The 21,847-nt window shown below is 45.2% G+C and overlaps 1 protein-coding gene across 1 annotated transcript in view; it reads left to right on the forward strand.

The window, feature by feature from the left end:
- Positions 1–18,081, forward strand: part of LOC139667819 (receptor-type tyrosine-protein phosphatase U-like) — a 66,729-nt gene extending 48,648 nt beyond the window's left edge. The window contains exons 20-29 of the mRNA XM_071547294.1: positions 2,164–2,261; positions 3,531–3,647; positions 3,853–4,007; positions 6,099–6,234; positions 7,607–7,756; positions 8,954–9,268; positions 11,638–11,763; positions 14,701–14,858; positions 16,373–16,508; positions 17,718–18,081. Coding sequence (XP_071403395.1) covers positions 2,164–2,261; positions 3,531–3,647; positions 3,853–4,007; positions 6,099–6,234; positions 7,607–7,756; positions 8,954–9,268; positions 11,638–11,763; positions 14,701–14,858; positions 16,373–16,508; positions 17,718–17,780 — 1,454 coding nt within the window. The 3' untranslated portion in view covers positions 17,781–18,081. The remainder of the gene's footprint in view (positions 1–2,163; positions 2,262–3,530; positions 3,648–3,852; positions 4,008–6,098; positions 6,235–7,606; positions 7,757–8,953; positions 9,269–11,637; positions 11,764–14,700; positions 14,859–16,372; positions 16,509–17,717) is intronic.
- Positions 18,082–21,847: the final 3,766 nt, after the last annotated feature.

The raw sequence follows: 21,847 nt of genomic DNA on the forward strand, positions 1-21,847 counted from the left end.
TCCCGGCTCTGATCCTATTTATTCAGTGAATATGTTTTTCAGTTCGTAATCCCCCTCTGATTTCCCTCCGTCGTTCTCTTTGGTCTCAGTCCTGCCGCTTCGCGAAAAGTAACCTCCAAAAAATCTTTCTCTCTCTCTCTCTTTCACATTTTGTTCACACACACTTTGGGCATAAAGGGGCGCAGGCGAGGGTGGAGAGAGCGCCACAATATGCTGCTCCAGTAAGAAGCACTTGAAATGTTCGCTTCAAGTAGAAGAGAAATTACGGGTGTAAGAAAAACGATTTAAAATGTACTCAGATTGAAAGAGCGAGATAAAGAGAATATGGTTGCATGTGATCTTGCCAGTGCAACACGGAAAGGATGAGAGGGACAAAGGATGTGAGATTCTTTTAATTAAAAAAATAAATAACAACTTTAAAAAAATAAAGCGCATAAGTAAAGCATGACTCAACACAACACAATTGCCTGCAAAATCTGCATGGATGCAATTTCAAATGTAGAGAAGTATAATCCTTCAGTAAAGTAAAACTTCAAAAAATACTGAAAAAAAAAGTGCAAGTACACTAAAAAGCGACTCAGCTATAGTAATGAGAGTACTTCATTACTTCCATCCTTGGGTTCAGGTACAGTATGTACGCACTCTCTCTCTCTCTCTCTCTCACACACACACTCGCACTGTATACTTACACTGAACAAAAAAAAAACATGCTTTGCATATAGATGCGCGGCGAGCGAGGCGAGATTGATCCATTGTAGCTTAGATGAGCCTTAAGGCAGCTGTGGCTCTGTAGGAGGCAGCAGGTGCTCTAGGCTAACTCTCTATTATGTCCAGAGATGAGGGTGTGGGAGGAGGAGGGGGAGGGGGAGGGTGGGGAGGTGGACGGGGAGGAGAAATGCCAAGCGCACTCTGAGAAGCCCGAGTCCAAAGGAGCAGCATGTTGCACACTACGCATACAGATTCACTTAGCTGCTGGGCTCGAGCATCGTCCGTCGTCTTCGTCTTGACCGGCAAAAATTAACATCTGGTATCGCTAATACACACGAAAAAAACACGGAGAGAGAGAGAGAGAGAGAGAGAGAGAGCCGTGAGTAACCGGCGTGAAGAGGAGGGTTGAAGTAGCCTGCCCACGTTTGGCGCATTAAAACCCACAGAGGCTGGCAGCCGGCTCACCTTGGGTCGACAACAGTAAAGCCCGGGCTCTATCTAGCTGTAAAAAAAAAAAAAAAAAGAGGGAAAACAGTTGTCAGGCTCTGCAGCTGCCCTGTTTTTTTTTTTTGTTTTTACAAGACAAGCAAGGTTGTTCCTCCTCCTCCTCCTCATCCTCCTCCTCCTCCGCCTTCTATTGTGTTGCTCAGCCGTCGCGGGGGCCTTGCCAAGTCGGCCCTGGGGTGCGTCGTCGAGCGCTTTACCTTTTTGATTCGAGTGCAGAAGCTAAAAAAACAAGCGCCACCGTACCGCCTGATTGTATTCGATTGTGCTCGTCGTCTTTCCACGCGGATCAAAGCCGCCCCTACGCGCCTACGAGTTGCTTTTTCATCTTAATGGAAAACAAAATCCTACTATAGCGAGGGCGAAAAAGCGAGTCCGTCCCGCCGTAGACGAACGCACCGCCCCCCGGGGGACGACGAGGCGCGACCTTGCGTTGAAAATGTCATCTCGGTCAGTTCTAGGAGACATGATAATATTCCTATTAAACAAACGTGCGTGGGTGTCAAGCGGAGCTAAAAAAAAAACAAAAAAAAAAAACGAAGCCACGTCTTGTTCATTAAAAGGGCATAGCGTATCCAGCGCGGGAGGACCTTGTGATATTATCAACGCCATAGTGTAATGAAATCAATGGAAGTGTCATCTGCTGCTGGGGGGGGGGGGGGGTGATTTGTGTCAGCCTCGCACAGGCAACGCAGGGCCTTGTTTGCACAATGGCTGAGGATTTGTGGGTGTATTGAAATGACATTTCTCCCCGGCATTAGGAGAACACGGCGCGGGCAATAGTTCACGAATGACACATTGTTACTCTATTCGCCGGCATGGATTACACAGCGCCTGTACATTGATGGTTATTGCCGCTATTTGCTCTGACTTATGGCTCGCCTCTCCGCCCTCCGTGTCCTCCCCCTCTTTCCGCTCCTCCACCTTCTCGCCTCTTCCCCTCCTCCACAGGTCCCAAGCAGGAGATGATCTACGACTTCTGGCGGATGGTGTGGCAGGAGAACTGCTTCAGTATCGTCATGATCACCAAGCTGGTGGAGGTGGGCAGGGTAGGTGTCTCTCCGTCGTTTTTTTTCCTCCTCCGCCCCGCGACCTCTCCTCGGACGGAGGGGAGCGCGTCATTAAGGCGGGAAGAGCTCGGGCCGGTCATGAGTGATCACCCGTTTCTTTGGTGGCCGGGCTCCAAGGTGAAAAGCTTTGATGTATATGAAGGCCCGTGAAGGACACTCCAGCCTATGTTCTATTCACAATACCTAGTCCTGCCTCTGTTGAATATTGTAGGCTGCTGTTGCAATATACACCAGCCCTTCTGGCACAGTATATTATATCAGCACTGCAGGTAGCCCAGCCTGCCAGATAATATCATTGGTATTAAGCACAAGTATTTAAAGACAGATGTCTATGGTTATATGTAGAATCCTCTCAATATAGACCTAACACTAGAAAAGCCGGACTTCTGATCTCCGATTTACGGCCAAGCAAGCTTTGATTAAAAAAACATCTACTAACCTAATACGCAAAGGCTATAAAACTTCTGTGGCTGTGAAAGCTGTGAAAATGTATTTTTGGAATAATAGCAACACAAGCAACGCAGCCAAATCAGTGTCAACCAGGGTCAGAAATTACCAGGGGCTCGGGGCAAAAACGCCCTTGAATGTTAACAAAATGCCCGTGAAATTCAAAATGAGGAGGCAAAACATTCCCCCGATAGGACTGCCCTTTTTGTATTCCAGCCTGTTCACATTTTTTTTCCATCGGTTTGTCAAATATTCATGTTTGAATACGTCTACTGTCCCCCGTGGGCCACCATAGGTGATTCATGGGAGCCTACGACCGGGGGGTGCTTTCCAGTGGGTGAGAAAAATGGAGCTGATCAGCTGATCATTGATCACAAGCGAGTGTGCAGCCTGAAGCAGTAGAAACTGTTGGCACCACGCAGCCAGCAGTAGAAGAGACTGCAATATAAAACAACCAGTGTCTTAAAAAAACTGCACCATCCTCTTCTGTAAGGCCTGCTGCCAGTTAAAATTCAGTTTAAATGCTACAAATTGTGTGTTTATTTGCCAACTATTTCAATGAAAGTGCCTCCAAAAAGGACCAAAATGCCAAAAAGTTCCCTCTGAAAGAAAAGCTATTTTATCCTGATGTCAACAGTTGTATTTCTAAAATGATACGCGGACACCATTGCATTTATAGTGTTGGAAAAAGCCTCAGTGCCCAGTGGAATGCGCGTTTGACCTTTCCAGTGTTAAGGCAAAGCCGAGTGAAGCTGTGAACCTTTATGGAGCCGACCTGTTTTGTTTTTTTTATTTGTCCAGATGAAGTGCTGTAAGTATTGGCCTGACGACAGCGAGCTCTACGGCGACATTAAGATAACGCTGCTGAAGACAGAAACACTGGCCGAGTACACCGTCCGCACCTTCGCCATGGAGCGGGTGAGTCACGCTCTCACTTTTTTTTTATTTTTACCTGAAACTTCCCTTCATAGCGCCACTGTTCCATATCTGCGTGCCTTTCTCTCTCTCGCACTCTCTCAAAATTGCAGTTCTTCACTTGACGGCTTAATTGGTTTCTATTCGTGGCACTCTTCCCAACCGTTGTGATAGCATCTCATTGAGGCTGTCTAATTGTTTCTCGCAGAGAGGCTACCCCGCCAAACACGAGGTGTGCCAGTTCCACTTCACCTCCTGGCCCGAGCACGGCGTGCCGTACCACGCCACCGGCCTGCTGGCCTTCCTGCGGCGGGTCAAGGCCTCGACGCCTCCGGACGCCGGACCGGTCGTGGTCCACTGCAGGTAACCCGATCATCCTGCCTCTGGGGTAAACACCTCACAGATGTCGGTTTTTGAGGGAAAACTCCACCCTCGGACGCTCTTGCGCCGTTAGATCTCACCAATCTGAAATGTTCGACGCATTCCAGGAGTTATTTTGTGATGAAGTGTTGTCGTTTACTTTTCCCTCAACCTGCCTCGTCTGCTTCTACTTCAGTTAATGATTTCCTATGTTGCTCTTCCAACAATCCTCCACAGAAAGGGGTTCTCTGTGCTGTATACATGTTGGTGGAGAGAGCGATAGCATAGTCATTTTTTCCAGTCAAGAAAAAGTGAGAGTGGCGGGAGAACAATGCCGTGATGTGATGCCCCTTGCCCTGTTGTTCAAATGACAAAATAGCTGTTAAAGTGGGCATCGGATTTCACACACTACCGATGACAGATCCACAAAGGTGCAAGCTGTGGCTGCATTGTGTTCTGGTCTATTGAGGCTACCGTCGGTGGAGAAATTGGTCTCTCTCCTCTCCTACGATGGATTTCTCCCTGTATGCTTGTTGAACGTCTCTTGGTGCAAAATGCCGGCTCTAGAAAGAAGCCCTCGCTCTTTGATTCTGAGGGACTGACACCAAAACCTGACGTTTGACCAGTTCACCACGGAAATAAGAAAAATACACCGCCAAACAACAAAATGGACCCATGGAAAAGTACATCACCAACAGCTGTTTTTTAACAGTATTTAAGTGATGTTGGGGTGGATTTTTCCTTTTCAGGTATTCCCAAACAAGTATAGGTGCTCTAGGAGGCCAAGAACTCTACTGGAAAGAAAGAAAGGAAATGAGTAGTGATGGGACGATATGCTTATATGCTTAGATTCGATACGCGATATGGGGTTCACGATTCGATACAACCACGATATAATGTAATAAATAAAAGTTCAGTGACAAAGTCTGACTGTGCAGAATTATGTTCATTTCTGAGCCACAAATCTTTCCAGCAATGGCATTGGCTCTCTAGAATGAAATATTAGCCGCCCCATGATACCAGAGGTGGGGACTCGAGTCACTTGACTTGAACTCGAGTTAGAGTCGAGTCACAGTTGTAATTGCTTGAGACCTGACTTGATGCATGAAGAGAAGACTTGAGACTTGACTTGACTTGGGTTCTGGTGACTTAGGACTTGACTTTGACTTGTACTTTGATGACTTGAAAAGGTTTCTAAAGTCTTGACTTGAGATCTTGTGTTTGTGTAAATGACTCGGATTGAAAGTGATGAGATTTGTTCCAGCAGACGACTGAATTTAAATTCTGTTTTTCTGAATTTGTACGGAATGATTGAATCTATTGAAGTTGAAACTGATTATAGAAATCAAACTCATGATGCTCTTACCAAGTTTTTATCCTATTAAAACCAAATTGCATTGAAAAGTCATAGATATTTAGTTTTCTTTAAGATATTAAATTGATACTGGACTCTCGATTTGTTCTGACTTGCTGTTCTACATTTAGACTTGAGACTTGACTTTAATGACATGGACTTGGACTTGACTTGGTAATCTACATTTAGACTTGGGACTGACTTGGGAATCGAGTGAAGCTGACTTGGGTCACACCTCTGCACGATACGTATCGTCACATTTTTGTATTGTGATATATTGATATCTTGATATATTGTCCCGTCCCTAGTTATGACCACAGATGTCTTCTTATGACATAAAAACTCCAAGTCCAGGCACTTCTGAGTTTAAAAGTTACTAAGCCTTTAATTGGAGAGCTACGACATTTAAAAACACCTACACATGCCTTCATCACGATGTTGGACCCCGACACTGGAGACACAGGCCGATATGAGTAGGTGTTTCTGAATGTCTTAGCCCTGTCCAATTAAAGGCTTTTTAACTTTCAAACCCACAAGTGCCCGGACTTGGATTTCTTACTCCTCCAGAACATGTTGGTCATTATATCCCCTTTCTTTCTCTCCAGAACGAAGCCTTTCATTATACTTGACTTTGGGTAAAGTCTCTCGATCATTACTAAAGGCTCCCCGCTGAATCGCTCCCGTCCAGTTTTGTGTAATTCAGCCTTGTCGATTTCCTTGTCTTCTCTCCACTGTGCCAGTATGGGGGCAGGCAGGACCGGCTGCTACATTGTGCTGGACGTCATGCTGGATATGGCTGAGTGCGAAGGAGTGGTAGACATCTACAACTGTGTCAAGACCCTCTGCTCCCGACGCATCAACATGATCCAGACAGAAGTGAGTGGGAGGGCGGCGCACTGTTACTGTTAGCGGGAAGGTCACAGGTTAAATGTATCACAGTACCGCATTTTCAGAAAATGCGGTACTGTGATACAATTAGGGTAAGACCAAGGACTGAGACTGATATTTTTCTATTGAAGCTACTGATAGCTGATATTTTATCTTCATATTTGACCATTTTTATGCCCCAAAATTACCCAAAATAACAAGTATTCAGTGTTTCCCCTAGAATTGCATTCTTGTCGGGGTGGAAAAGCCCCTGAAACAGCATTTAGGCCATCATGGGACACTAAAACTCTCCATTGAAAGCCAGTAGGAGAAACTCTGGGATAGATTACTACCCTTAAATGAAGAAATTCACCAAAAAATATCATAATTAAATGATAAAAGTTGCAAAGAAAATCTAATTTTGCTGCAGGTTTTACAGACTATTGACTAAAATCCTCCCACACCATACTGGAATGATTTCTCCGGTCAGACATCTGATATGAAAAAAAATAATAATAAAAACATATTCACTGGCTGTGGTCAGGGAAGAGCCTCCATCATATCAGAGGTGGACAACACTGACTGATATCTCATTTTTAATAAAATCGGCCCTCGATATGAGATAATACGTCCTTTACAGGAGCTCAGTGTAGATTGACAGAAAAAACAGAGATTTTCCATTTAAACTGTGCTTAGGCGAATTCTCAATCTTCACATAAGCAGGAGAAAGATAGGGGTTATTATGAGTGTTCTAATAATATTCTCTTTCAGCAGTTGGAAAACATTCTCTTATTTAAAAATGCTGTCAGGAAAGTCGAGACAGTAAATACCAAGAACAATAGTGTTTCCCTTCCTTTTAATTTCACCTTTTCACCTTTCAACTGCAACTAGTCTACCAGTTGAATGCAGATTTCTGCAATTACTGACTACATTTAAACTTCGAAATAAATAAATAAATCAATTGAAAAGATGCGGAAAATGGATGATATGATGTCCCTGTAATTTTGAATGTATCCTCGCCTTTTTGATCTTTTGTGTGGTTGGGTGTCAAAACAAATTTCCTCGTTAATTGCACGGCATATGATGTTATTCAAATATTATGTGTGGGCAGTGTTTGGCTCTTCTGATGTGTGTTTTCTGCACTTTTCCCCCTATTTATAGACAATTTACTGCTTAGAAACAATGCCTAAGTGTGGGCATGGCGATGTGAAGAATGTTGACAGTTACGATTATTAGTCAACATTTTCAACGGCAGTAATTAAATTCAATATTGTTCTTCCCGAGTGGGCAATTAGCAATTATGGGGCTTATAAGTGCAGTGAGGGTTTTTGTGTGAGTTTGTAAATGTGTTTTTTTTTTTTCCCTCCTGTCTGTCTCGCAGGAGCAGTATGTGTTCATCCATGATGCCATCCTGGAGGCTTGCCTGTGCGGAGAGACCGCCATCCCTGTCAATGAGTTTGCGCTCACCTATAAGGAGATGCTGAAGGTGGACTCGCAGAGCAACACCTCCCAGCTCAGAGAGGAGTTCCAGGTAACGCACTCGAACCGCATCAACAGAAAATCCAAGGAGAAAGACGTCACAGTGCTGGACACCCTGTTTGATTGACAGGTGACCTCTGGGAAGAGCAGCACAGAAACACCACAGCAAAGATGGAGCCAAACTTTAACCCTTACCTAAACCTAAATTGAACCTTAACCCTAAACCCAAATGCTAATCTTAAACTAACCCCTTGTAGAAGTGAGGACCGGCAAAATGTCCTCACTTTGGAGGCTTTTCCTCATCTTTCTATCTTTATGAGGACATTTGGTCCTTATAAGGATAGGCGTACAAGGACACACACAAAGGTTCATGAAAGCACATAACACACTCACCGTTACACCCTAATTAACATTCCTGAAGCTGCTTTTCATATCAGTACGCGTTAATTATGTAATACAAGCAAAAGTCCATGAAAAAGTCCATGAGGTTATCTTTTTTTTAATGGTCTTGCCGTGTCCAGTTTGATGTAGTCTGTAGTTTTGCATGCCGCCTATTTTAATGACGTTAATGATTGGTGACCTTTGGCCAGAATAATTACAAACCCTCATCTCCACATGCAGCACAAAACTTATTTTAGTGTTATTCATATGCCCAGTCCAATAAGATGGCCTCTCATAATTGGAACACGTAGCCTAGATGCAATATACCAGTTACGAGCTGGAATGTTCTATTCATTTTGTCAAAACCAATGGGGAGTCATTCACAATATGAAGCAAGTTAGATAATCACTTCAATTTTCCCTCTCATTTCAATTTCCAGAGCTTCATAATATGCTTATTCATAATGTATGAGATTGCACTAAATGTGTTTTTATCCATTAAGCCTCATGGTGGTTTTGACTGATAACAAATGTGTTTTAAAGTTTCCCTGGGATGATTCGAGATATTTGTGCTTGTCAAGTATAGACAGTCGGGCCGTTTGAGTGGAGAATATTTTCATTGCCTCTGTCCATCTGTCTTTGATCCCATTTCTGTTTCGCTTCGTCTATCTCCTCTTATCACAATCTTTTTTCTCAGTCTTTCACTTTATCTTACCATCTCACCAGCTGTGCACACATTCTCTCTCTCTCACACACACACACATACCCATGCACACATACCAACCGTTCTAATTATCTTCCCTGCATACCCCTTTTCCTCTGTTCTTCACTTGCCCACGCCTCATCCCTCCCGTCTCTCCGTCCGTCAGACTCTGAACTCGGTCACTCCCCACCTGGACGTGGAGGAGTGCAGCATCTCCCTGATGCCCAGGAACCGCGAGAAGAACCGCAGCATGGATGTGCTGCCGCCGGACCGCGCCCTGGCCTTCCTGGTCACCACAGAGGGCGAGGGCAACAACTACATCAACGCCGCGCTCACCGACAGCTTCCTCCGGCCCGCCGCCTTCGTGGTGACGCCGCACCCGCTGCCGGGCACCACCACCGACTTCTGGAGACTTGTGTACGACTACGGCTGCACCTCGGTGGTCATGCTCAACCAGCTGAACCAGTCAAACTCTGCCTGGGTAAGAGGAGAGGAGAGGGAGGGGGGTTTACATCTGCAAACATTCCTCAGAGGCAGAAATAACCTCACTGGTTGAGATAAACCTCAGTGAGCGGAGCCAAAGAACCTCGGTTTTTCTCGCTAAGGAATGTTAGACTGAAGCCCAGTGAAATGAAAAGAGGTAAAAGAGGAGGAAGCTATTAAGCCTAAGCTCTTGCTACTAACTGAAAAAATGCAATCTTGCCATGCAAAGTTAGCTAAGTTAGCTAGTTAGCCTAGCTGACCTTCCAATTTCAAACTAGCCATACTAGCCTATAGCGATCTAGGTAATTAGCTAGCCTGCTGCCATGGTCATGAATGAATGAAAAAAAGTAATTTATGTTTTCTATTTATAGTTTGACCAGAGTTCCTTCTCTGCCATTCAAGTTTGCCAGTTAGCTAACTTGTGCTCAAAAATCTGTGGTTCTTTGGCTCAAATAACCAATAAGGTTATTTCTGACTCCAGAGCAACTCTGCCTCCAAGAAATGTTTGTATGAAACTAATAAAAGAAGGGGGGAATTTGGAGATCAGGACTATTTGCAGGAGTGAGAGAGAGTATTAACATCCCTTTATTCACCAAATAAAGGAGTGGAGTCACAGCCAATTTCCTCAGTGTAATTACATCCAGTGTAAGGCAAGCAGTAAGCTGAAGGCCCAACCAAAACTACAGAAACAAAGAGCAGTAAAAAGCAAAAAGCTGTCAAGCCGCCCCCTCAAGTCCTGTCAACTTAGCCAAACACTCCTGCAAAACGCAACTCCTCCGCCCAACAAAGCATAAATTGCCTTGTTGCCATATATTCTCAAACACAAGGACGTCTCTCAAAGTTTTTGTCCTAGTAACATAGGATAAAGATAATCTACTGACATTTTTGGGCTTTTTTTTTTCACTTTGTTTTGATGTCCAAAAATATACTGTACATTTTTTTTGTGAGGGTGAGCATGGGTTTGCACCGGCAGTCCATTTGGGTGCTAATGCCTTGTTCGTGTCATATCGAATTTATCATAAGCGAGCTGCCGACTGGGGAAAAACCATTCACATCAGTCTCCTAATGGTAATTCCAAGTAGGATGTGGGACTTTTTTGTCGGCTCGGATATCTCCCTCGACGTCAAGAATCGCGGACGTGCGTCAACACAGATGGCAAACGCGGCCTCGAATCCGCCAATGTCGGCAGTCCGAGGTCATAAAAGTCAAAACGATGTTAAAATCACACCAATGCAATCGACTTTGCGTATGGCAAGCGAGCGATATCTTTGTTTATGGTTGAAAAATCGGTTCCAATGAGTTCAACGCAGATGTCATTCCGTTCTCCAGCTTCTGGCCAGTGGCTGGGGCCCCTGCCATGACGCTCGGGTCCTCCGCGTTCGGGGGCCGAAGATTTAATTTGCACGGGCTGTCACGGCGTTAACGCGTCCTTATCGTTTCCTCCCGTGTTTGCTCATGCGTGGGGTTTGTTCTGCCGTCTCTCCCCCTATCGCCGCTCTGTCACCGTGTCATGTCGGCTTCCCGCTCGCTCCGTGCCTGTCAGCGGCAACCTCTCTCTCTCTCTCTCTCTCTCTCTCTCCTCCGGTTAGTCTATCTCTTCGCTCTTCCCCTTCCCGTCTCTTCCTGCCAGTGGATTAACAACCGCCCCCTCCCTCGCCACTCTTTGCCCTCCTGAGTTGGGGCTGCCTGTCTCCTGTCTGGGTGTATAAATATTTATCTCCCCTTCCTGCCCAATGTCACCTGTTAATACCCTTCTGTCACTGTGAAATGCCATTATCACTTCCTACTCCAGGGGTCCCCTCCACCCCAATGTCACCGCGAAACACGTCAGCGTGTCAACACCGGTCCCCTGTGTGTTTTTCCTCCCATTGGCCGGGGGGTGGTGGGGGAGCGTCTTTGAAGCGCTAGCGATCGGAGACCTCGGGTTTTTTTTTTTTCACGAGCGCCGACCTCCTGGCTAACTCCCCTGTTTATCTCTCCCAGGCACAGCCAAGGTTTCCTACTCCATTAATTTATAATGTGCTAATGGTAATGATTTAGACTTATGAATAATTCAAACTGGGCGACCGTGGCTTATGTGAGGGATTGTTCCCGGCGACGAACGCTTGTGTTTTTTGTTTTTTTTGCTCGTTTAATTCGCGGTTGCTATTTGTAGATAATCATTGCCATTTAGGCTAATTGTCTGCGCTGTCAATACTCAGGTGTCTTGTTACTGGGCCTCGCCATCCCCGGCCGGTGACATAATGATTTGTCCTCCTCAAGTAAGTGTGGACTAATGACCTGTTACTACCCCCCCCCCCCCCCCCTTCTCCTCACCCTCTCGTCCATCCCTCATTTTCTTCCCTCCATTCGTCCGGTTCTTCTCAGCCTTGTCTGCAGTACTGGCCTGAGCCGGGGCTTCAGCAGTTCGGACCGATGACGGTGGAGCTTCTGTCCAGGACGGCCGACGACGACGTCATCATCCGTCTCTTCCGGGTCCAGAACATCACCCGGGTAAGGTTGACACCCCCGCATCGTGAACGAGTACAGCAGTGCGTGGTAAAAAAAAAAAAAAACCCTCTGGAGTCTTAAGGTCATTTTTGCAATTTTGCTATAGATTGAATTTGGCCTTTGTTTACCACCTAAAAAACTGTTTTTACCCGTAATGCACCGTATCATTTTCTTCAGCACCAACTCTGAAAATATCATATAAACACAAATATGAGAATAGGCAGGCTGTTATCGTCAGAGACTTTAGGGGGGTGAAAAGTCACCCAACATGTCTAGTTTTCTTAGTTTTCCATATATTTTTGTCCACCACCCCCAACCAATTTTCTCAGACTTGATTTAATGAAAGGATATAATTGCCTTGTTTATCTCTTCATTTTGCTGTCTTCATAGCAAGGCAACAAGAACATTCAGATCTAAGTGTAAACTATGAATTACTGTCTGTCATTTGCCATGGTGTGTCACTTTGACAGCCCAATGGCAAAATTGCTAGTTCAAATGTTTCATTTTCCTATCAAATGGAATTATTTTGTTCAAGTAAACTCTTCGATCAAGTCCTGCCCAACTAAAGTAGCTCTTATTGCTCTGTATTGCTGTGGGAGGCATTTCCTGGCATGGAATCAATTTGTTCATTTCCAAGAGGGTTAATCAAGTCTGATACTTATATAATGACTCTGAATGGTCACCCTTGTCCCAAATTGCATTTGTTTTCCAGTGGTTGGTAAGATTTCCATCATAATAATCGTACTATCAACAAAGCAGTTGTATGAACAGCATGATAATGATGCTAGCCGCATACAGTGCCAAGAGCTGTTCAATAACCACATATGGTCCTAATTGAGCACTTATGTGAGATACTGAAACAAACTGAACTGCTATTATACAATCAGATGAAAAACAGTGACTACTACTGACATTAAGAATAAAAACACACCATGCTTTTACAAGGTCAACCATCACTGAAACGACTACTACAACTTTTTGACAGTTTGGCCCCAACTAGAGGCACCAGAATCTCTGTGTCTCCAGTAGATAGCTCTGGTGCACATGCTAACATATACAGTAAGTAGCCTAATTCTATGTATTTTGTGACTAGCATTATCCTAACCATCAGAAAGGCTGGACGGTGACAGGTCTAAACCTGCCAGCAAGCTTGTTTAGGGGGATTGGTGAGTAAATCTGACTAAAAGAATGCATGTTCAATGGCAAAAGATCTCTCTTCCCACGAGACTTCGAGCTTCGTAACTTGTTTTGTTTACACAGGACATGAGCAAAGTTAACCAGACATCCAAGTTGTCTGGCTAACTGCAGACAAAGCAAGTTTTTTTCATTGTTGATTCGTAATGAACTTCACTAATGACAAAGATTGAGATTTGGTTTTCAGAAGTTATGACTACAGGCAATATGTAGAATGAAAACAAATTCCAACTTCAGTCTACTAAAAGGTTTATCTTCATACTTTGGATAATGCTAATCGCCTACGATTACTTAACATACTGTACTGTTAGCTTGCGCCCCGGACTGAGCTATTTACTGGAGACATGATTTTAGTGCCAATCCTCCGGTCAGATATTGGGTAAGGAGACCAATGGGACAAACTTACAAAAAGCCATTCTAGTCATTCAAGGAAGATCCTTGATTTTGACTATCCAGTATTTCAGCATGCGTCTTCTGTTACTGTGTGTGCGTACTGAAATTGTGTGTGTTTGCAAGTTGTATGTATGCTGGCTAGTTTGTCTCTGTGTCTGTACCTGTGTTTGGGTGTTGTTTGAGTGATTTAGCCTAGCTCCAGCTCCCATTTTACATTGGCGCGACAGTTCCAGCTCCCATCCCTTGACCTCAGTAACCCCAGTAGGTGCCAGGCAGCCTCTTGTAGAAGCTTCCAGCAGCTAGATGAGCAGATGTGTCCTTGTCGCGTAGCCTCCCTTAGCTGACAAACCCTCCTAGCACTTCGCGCCCCCATACCCCCTCCTGCCTCACCCTCAGTGGTGGCCTAATGTTACCCTGTCAGCGCTCCCGTCACCCTCAGTCCGCTCCGACCCAACACCCCCCCCCCCCCACCGCTATCTGTGAAACTACATGAAGGACACAAACAACAAGACATCATGTCAGAAACTATTCCCACATGGCCTCTCTGCAGGATCCGAAGGAGACAGACGCCACAGAGCAGGAGGACGATAGTCTCGGTCCCAAGAAGGTACTCCATTCTCCGGTAGTTAACGGTGCCAAGTGTAGCATTTTTAAACATCAATAAATCATTGTCAAATTAACTACGATACCTTGGTATAATTACCGCAAACAAATGAGACCATAGTTGAGACAATTTGTAGCCTGTATTTTGTCTTTACTAAAGAGGATAAACATGTTGGAAGTGATTTTTCCATCGGCCTTTCACTCCCCATCATCTGCCTTTGAAACTCTGAAAGTTTTAGCTGTTTGCTCTAGAAGAACAGCGCCCTCTTCCTGTTTTGTGCCGTAAAGCAATGCAGCAATTTTCCCGCCGAATCCAACCCGTTGGCACACAATGTAAAATGCAGCGTAGAGGCTCAGTGATGGTCTCGTTTGTTTACAGTAATTATGCTGATGTCTCAAAATTAACATGGTAATGATTTATTGATGTTAAAATGCTACACATAGCACCTTTAACAATACAGTACAAGTGTAGGATTGGGCATTAAGAACTCTTGCCCCACAGTTGACGTTGAGCTGGTTTGAACTGTTCACAGAATTCCTCCTGGGTGACAACCACATAGATGAGGATGTTTGAATGTGTTTGTGAGGTGTGGAGCGTATGCAACGGATGTAATGCTCTTCTATACGCTACAGTCAATGTTCTTTTTGCCTTTGAGCAATAAAACATTCTCCAATTGTTTCCTCTCTCTCTCTCTCTCTACATCCACTACTATCAATCTCTTTCTACCCTTTCTTCCCTCTCACCTCCAGCTTCAGGAAGGCCAGCTTGTGGTGCGTCACTTCCAGTTCCTGCGCTGGTCACCCTACCGCGACGTGCCCGACTCCAAGAAGGCCTTCCTCAGCCTTTTGGCTCAGGTTCACAACTGGCAGAGGGAGTGCGGAGAGGGACGCACCATCGTCCACTGCTTGTGAGTCCGCTCACCCCACAGCAGCTGCAGCACCCAACAGAGCTAGACCGATATGGGTTTTTGAGGGCCGATACTGATATTGAGATTTTTGGATTGAACTTGCAGATAGTTGGTATTTTGTGCTGATATTCGACATCTTTACATGTGACCATTTTCATGCCAAAAATTCCAAAATGTTTCAAGGATTCAGAGTTTCTCCCGGAATGTTATTCTTGTCAGAGTGGAAAAGCCTCTGAAACAGCATTTAGACCATCATGGGACACCAAGAGCACATTCCCACCTAGCTTGTTTGGTTCAATTCACCCAAACTCTAGAGTGTTTACTCTTTTAGTTAAGTTAGTTTGGGCAGGTGAGAACGATGCCATTTGAACTCAGACAGGTCTCGGTCCTCTTCCAAGTGGACTGAGGTGCGGTTCGCACCAACCACAGGATGTGAAGTCCAGTCTCAGTCTCGCCCGATGCTCATATTCAACCGATTCTTCGTGAGCTCTTAGCTGTAAGACCGCAGGAGAAGGCTCGTGCCACGGCTCGCACAAAAAAATATGGTAACAGCAAAACTGTCCGATCAATAAGAAAGAGAACATGACCATGGACATGTTTACAACTCTTGGTTAATCTGTAACAAAGGCAGTGTGAAGCATAAAGGAACTAGATGCAAAGTGCAACAATATTCCTTTCTGGTACCATTTGGACCAAAGAAAACAAACTATAGCTGTGATCACACCCTGATGGAAAACTCTCCACTGAAAGCCAAACTTCTTTTGGGTGGGTAGCAGCTCCTGAAGGCAGAGTGAGGCAGGTTTCATTGCAGCTTTTACAGCCTGCTGAGTAAAATCCTCCCACACAACATTGAAATGATTTAAACATATTCATGAGTTTTGGTCATGGAGGGACCTTCATCATATTGTGGGGTGGACAACACTGAATGGCCAATATCTGTCCAACACAAACTGACATATCGGTCTAACCCTGGTACCCAACTCATTCATTTCACCCTGGTGTCTTCTCACATGCAGACTTTTAGCAGACATCTGACACAGTGCCAGACTACATTTAAAGTGCTATTCTCAGGATTTATTTTAAATGTGTCACATTCACACTTCATTTTGGTTTTTCGGAGGTCTTACATTTCACAAGCCTTCATTTTAAATGGTGCGTTTGTAATTGTCGCAAAAGAAGCTTTAGGTTCAACTGTAGGATTCTGTTTTCCATTAGACTTCTGTGTCCCCCAAACCCCTTTGATCTCTGGAGGTCAGGCTGTATGTTAGACATCCCCTATCTGATTAAGTCTCTGCTCCCGTATTTTAATGAGAACTTTACTCAGATATTCATCTTTAAAGTCTGCCAGTTGGCCTTTTTCTGACAGCATGCTTGATCTGAGCTCAGTCATGCTGTGACATTTCACTCTGTAGCTCCCCTTCCGAGAGGCTGTCTGAGCTCCTGTACCGCATCTGTATTAAATCACTCATGTCTTTATCTCTGTGTGCGTGTGTGTGTGTGTGTGTCTGGAGTAGGAATGGTGGTGGTCGAAGCGGTACTTTCTGTGCCTGCACCATGATCCTGGAAATGATTCGCCACCACAGCATGGTGGACGTGTTCTTTGCTGCCAAAACACTGCGCAACTCCAAGCCAAACATGGTGGAGACGATGGTGAGTAAGGTTCTTCGCCGCAGCATGTTGTCATTATGAAAACTGCATCAGCCTCCCACATCAAACAGGGTTCCCACTGATCATGGAATTTCTGGAATATCATGGAATTTAGAGAGGTGTATTCCATATTGTAGCGGAAATCATTGTTTACCCCTTAAGAAAAATGGTAACACTTTACAATGAGGGTCACTAAGTTAAGGGTTAGTTAATGCTTAATGAGCATTAACTAACCCTTAATTAACAGTTAACTAATGTGTCTGGTAATCATTTACTAATGGTGTTCATGTTAACTAAGGTATTAATTTATACATTATTTAATAGTCATCTTTATAAACTATTAAATAATGTATAAATTAATACCTTAGTTAACATGAACACCATTAGTAAATTGTTACCAGACACATTAGTTAACTGTTAATTAAGGGTTAGTTAATGCTTATTAAGCATTAACTAAACCTTATTAAGCATTAACTAACCCTTAACTTAGTGACCCTTATTGTAAAGTGTTACCAGAAAAACTTAAAGGAATAGTTCACCCAAAAATGAAAATTCTGTCATTATCTACTCACCCTCATGCCAGTTGAAACACAGGTGAAGTCTGTTAGTCCATATAACACATGGAAGGAAAAAATCCACCTTAAAACACTTAAACACTAAGAGCGAGGGCTTCTTTCTAGAGCCGCCAGACGTTCAACAATCCTACAGGGAGAAATCCATTGTAGAAAAAAAAGAGGGACCAATTTAGTAAGAGCAGCGGCTGTGATCATAGACATGTGTAACCCACAGCTATATGATTACGCATTATGCCCATATGCCCTTTTGACTGAAAACAAGTTCATGCCCTTTCTCTGGGGCTTGTCAAAAGGCATTCTGGGAAACATGGGAAATCACCAGCTGAAGTAGAAGTAGATGAGGCAGGTTGAGGGAAAGTGGGTACGCCAAAAGAGGTAAATTGCAACACTTCATCACAAAATAACTCCTGGAATGCATTGGGCATCACAGTTGATGATATCTAACAGAGTATTAAAAGGTGAATTTTCCCTTTAACAACCCAGAAAGCTTTTAGACTTAGTTATGGAAAAGCAATTTTACATGGTGGCCACAGTGTGAACCCAGATCAAAAAACAGCCATTTCTGTACTGACTGACTTGAACCTTTGGTCCCTTTTGGCATCCTGTGTAAACATTAAACCCATGTGCTGTCCCCTAGGAGCAGTACCGGTTCTGCTACGACCTGGCCCTGGAGTACCTGGACTGCCTGGAAGTCAGATAGCACCGATCCCACGCTTCCTGCTCTTCCTCGATGGAGAAAGTCTCGGGGCCCGGCGGTCCCCGCGTCCCGGGTTCTCCGCCTCTCGGCTCCTCCGTCCATGTATTACCGCTCCGGTCGTCTTCTTCGCCATGCCCGGATGAAACCGTTCTCTGCCATAAAGACACTAAAGAAAGCTCACTGGACAAACTTGTATCATAGACGACCGACGCCCTTTCGCTTCTCCTCGGCATTGTCATCCGAACCCGTTCCCTTCGGTGCCACTTAACACCCGCCGAACCGGGGGGACGCCAACGGGAGTGGAGTGGAATCGTCCCCAGCTCATTTTGTACCCGACTACCGGTTGTAAACTTAAGCAACGGGGAGGGGGGGGGGGGGGGGGTCTGATTCACAGAACTCCGCTATATCCTGCCTTACTACGAACAACAAACACATACAAGGGACTACAGTTGATACCACGGGGCGATATTGCGTGTTTGTTTTGTAACACTCTGTAAATGGTGCAATCTGCTGTCGGTGAACATCCCATGTTGTACTGTACTATATTTGAACTTTTGCTCGGGTGCGGCCGGAGAGGGAAGGCTCCTTTGCTTTCGAGGTTGACGTTTACAAAAAAGGAACGAAGTCGGTCACATCCTGCGGACATACCTGTACAGTAGAGTCGTCTTGGGACTTTATTTCTCTTTATTTATTATTTGTGTAAATAGGTGTTTTTCTTTTCTCCCCTCCCCAGGTGTTTCTAGATGTTATCAACGTCTTTTATCAATGTGCCAATCCATTCTCTCTGTGTCCGTAAAAAAAAAAAAAATTGGGGACCACTTCAGCATCTGCATGCCAGTCCTAAGTGTTTTCATTGCAGTGTGTGGCCCAGTCTGCTTCAAGGGAGGGGGGGGGGGGGGGGTTCCGCAAACGTGAAAAAACCCCACTAGTCCGAGAGAGCTATGTAAAAAAAAATAAAACCATGTGTTGCTGTGGGAATACGGTGATCGCCTCGCCGCAAAACCTGTCGCTTTCTAAATTTGTATTTATTCAATGTGTTTTATTTTCTAAATAGTGTATAAAACGGAAAAGAAATAAAATATTATGTTGTTGCTTAGCGGCCACGTTGCGTGATTATTTTCTGGCCTCGTTCGGAGTGGTTTTACATTTCGGAGTGCTTCAGCTGCAGCACTCTAGGTGTTTTTATGCAGTTATGAGTTTGTGATGGAAGAGTTGTTTAGACAGCCCTCCCCCTCCCTCCCTCCCTCCCTCCCTCCCTCCACACACACACACACAGCCCCACAACCCCACATCACGTTTAGCCAGTAGATATTGGCTGCTTAAAAATTCCGCCGTTCATTCTCTTGACCTGTGTTTTAATTTACGCTTATCATTTAATTAACAACTTTAATGGACTTTTTTTTTTTTTTTTCTTTTTCTTTTTTATCATCACCACCAAACAGACCTGCCAGCGTTCGGCAACCTCTTTAATTGGAGAGTCTTGATCATCCATTGATCGGAGGCCCGTCCCACTTAATCTGCATGAGGAGATTACAAGCAATGTCACATCTAGTTACCGTGCTTTATGACTGGCTGATAAGCTTCGGAGTTTGACCCTTCTCTGCTCTCTGCCTCCGGCGTCGTTATCGGGAAGACGGTATGGCGCGAGTCCCCCGGTCGTTCTGCAGCCTCGGCACTTTCGGACGAGAGGCGGGACGTAAGACGGATGATTTCTAATGCGAGCGGAGCGGAGCGCGGAGGCAGCGGCGGCAACGAACTCACCGAAACAATCAATCAATGCGCTAAAGGTCAAAGGCCGCGCTGGGCTGTATTCTTTGCCTGTCACTGTCTTCCCGCAGGTTAAATTACATAGGCTGTCTGTACTGCCGAGGCAATAGATCTCCCTATACCGCATTTAGAAGATGATGAAAGGCCGCATAATACGTGCTGGATGAGAAACACAATTGCCATTGTGTGCCGCGTACAAAAGGACGGGAATGACGCTCTCCTCCAAGCATCTGTTTATGTCAGATTACACAAACCTGGAAATGTTGTTTTGTTTTTCTTTCTGTATTGTGCCGATTCCTGGAAAGAGAAAACACACAGGTCCGCGGGAAGATTCCCCTCTCTCCGCGGTTGCCCCTTTTTTTCCCCGCGTTTGAGGCTGATCCGAGTACAGTGTGTCTCCTTCATTGTCGCGGCGCCAGTGTCTCTAATTGTCGCAGGAGCCATTGTTTCGGGGGCTGAAAGGCCGCATTCAAGAGCTGGAATTGAGAATTTCTCGATAAAAGGCCGCGACGAGGAAGAGAAAGAGGGGTATCGAGGGATGCTTATCTTGATGGTTTCATTAATCACAGGCTATTGTCTGCGTACATGCGCGGGTGCGCACACACATACGGCCCAGGCTATCTTCATAATGGCCGATATGCCGATACATAAGCCAGGAAACACGCAGATTGCCTAATTACTTCATAAAGCTGGCAATAAAATGTCATTATTTCAGTCACAGACAACCTGCATCCACTACTCCCACTGCAGCTACACACATCAATAGTTCATGATTTGCTCTTTTGTTTTGTGTCTTATTGTCACACCCTCCTACTAAGATAGCAATCACAACAGACTCATGCAGCCTTTTGATTGTTCAAATGCTCACTCATAAGTTATTAATACCCACATAAAAGAGCAGAGAGGGAGAGCTATTTGAGCAGACTGTAAGCCCGTGCTGAACAACTCATTTCCTCTCTAGAACTGGATCCGCCGGCTCGGTCTTCAGACAGGTTCTGTCCGCGGAGTCCGGCCCACGAGCCGCAGGGAAAAGCCGCTCTAACCTCCTCCTTATCACTCTCGCATAAATCCCTGAGAATTTTTTTTTACTTCTCAAATGTCAGTAGCTGGTCTGGGGCTTTCAGGAGCTTTGGGGCCAAATTTGCTGATAGTCTAGTCTGGCATGTGGGAGCCGGTCTGGCATCTCGCAGAGCCTCAAAGACCGCAGGAACAGAATACAAATACAAATACCGCATCCTCGCCCCACTGGCTTTTGTGCAAGGCTCCAGTTGTGCCGCGGAGTAGCCACATGAATCAATTAAGATCTCCTTCATTTTGATGCCGATTCACCACGGGGGGGGGGGGGGGGGGGGGGGGGGGGGACCGCAGCCCAGGCCGGCGAATGCAGATCTATGTGTGCGTTTCCCACCCCGGCTGATGGCAGATTCAATTTGAGCTCACTTTATCTCCGCGTGGATTCATCTTATCTCTGACACGACTTTACATCGCATTAAATTAGATTGCTCTTAGCGGGGATGAAACCCTTATGTTCACCGGAAGCTTGTCTCATCTCTTTACACGGTCAAAATCGAATGATGTCGCACAAGGTCTGCGAAACCTATTTCTAGACGGCTGCGCTGTGCGACGATAAAAACCAATGGTAAAAAAAAAAATTATGTGTCATTCAATATGGCAAGCATCATTGATTATGTCACGCCCGGATGACAGAACGCCCATGAAGGCGTCACTTAATGGCAAATATGTCATTTGGTAAGAAGGTATCACATCAGCGGGGTTCGCCTGTGGCAGTGGTGGAAACTTCAGGGACAGGGAGAAAAAAACAAAACAATGACAATGTTCTCTCCCCCACTGCATAATCTATGGAGGTGCGAGGAGAGATGCAAGGCAATGGCCGAGGGCAAGTCAATAATGACCCTGCATTATCCTAGCAGTTTGCAGTTCACAAGGCCCGCATCTCCCATCCTCCATTTCTTTCTGTGAAAGCTCTGCGAGAGGCTGCGGGGGTCTGAGGTGACGTGACCCGCATGAACCCGACTCAGATGAGTAATGCTGGGCGCTTTATGTCCGGCCGGTGCCCACAATGTCCTCACTGCTGATGAATCGATGGCTAGCAGAGTACTCCGGCGCACATTCCTGGTGTGGTGACACCAGAGACGGTGTTATATATAGGGAGGGCATTCTATCAGTGTTGAACGGGAAAATACGTACCACTAAAGGTGGTCAATTGATATACCTATATGTCATCATACTATAAAGCAAGGAATCTCTGTCTGACTGTCTGTGTGTCCTTCGCATATCTCGAG

Source organism: Centroberyx affinis, unplaced genomic scaffold, assembly GCF_046629955.1.
Source record: "Centroberyx affinis isolate AG114_WGS23_722 - 3 ecotype Tasmania unplaced genomic scaffold, CSIRO-AGI_Caff_v1 ptg005782l_1, whole genome shotgun sequence".
NCBI classification, from domain to species: Eukaryota; Metazoa; Chordata; class Actinopteri; order Beryciformes; family Berycidae; genus Centroberyx; species Centroberyx affinis.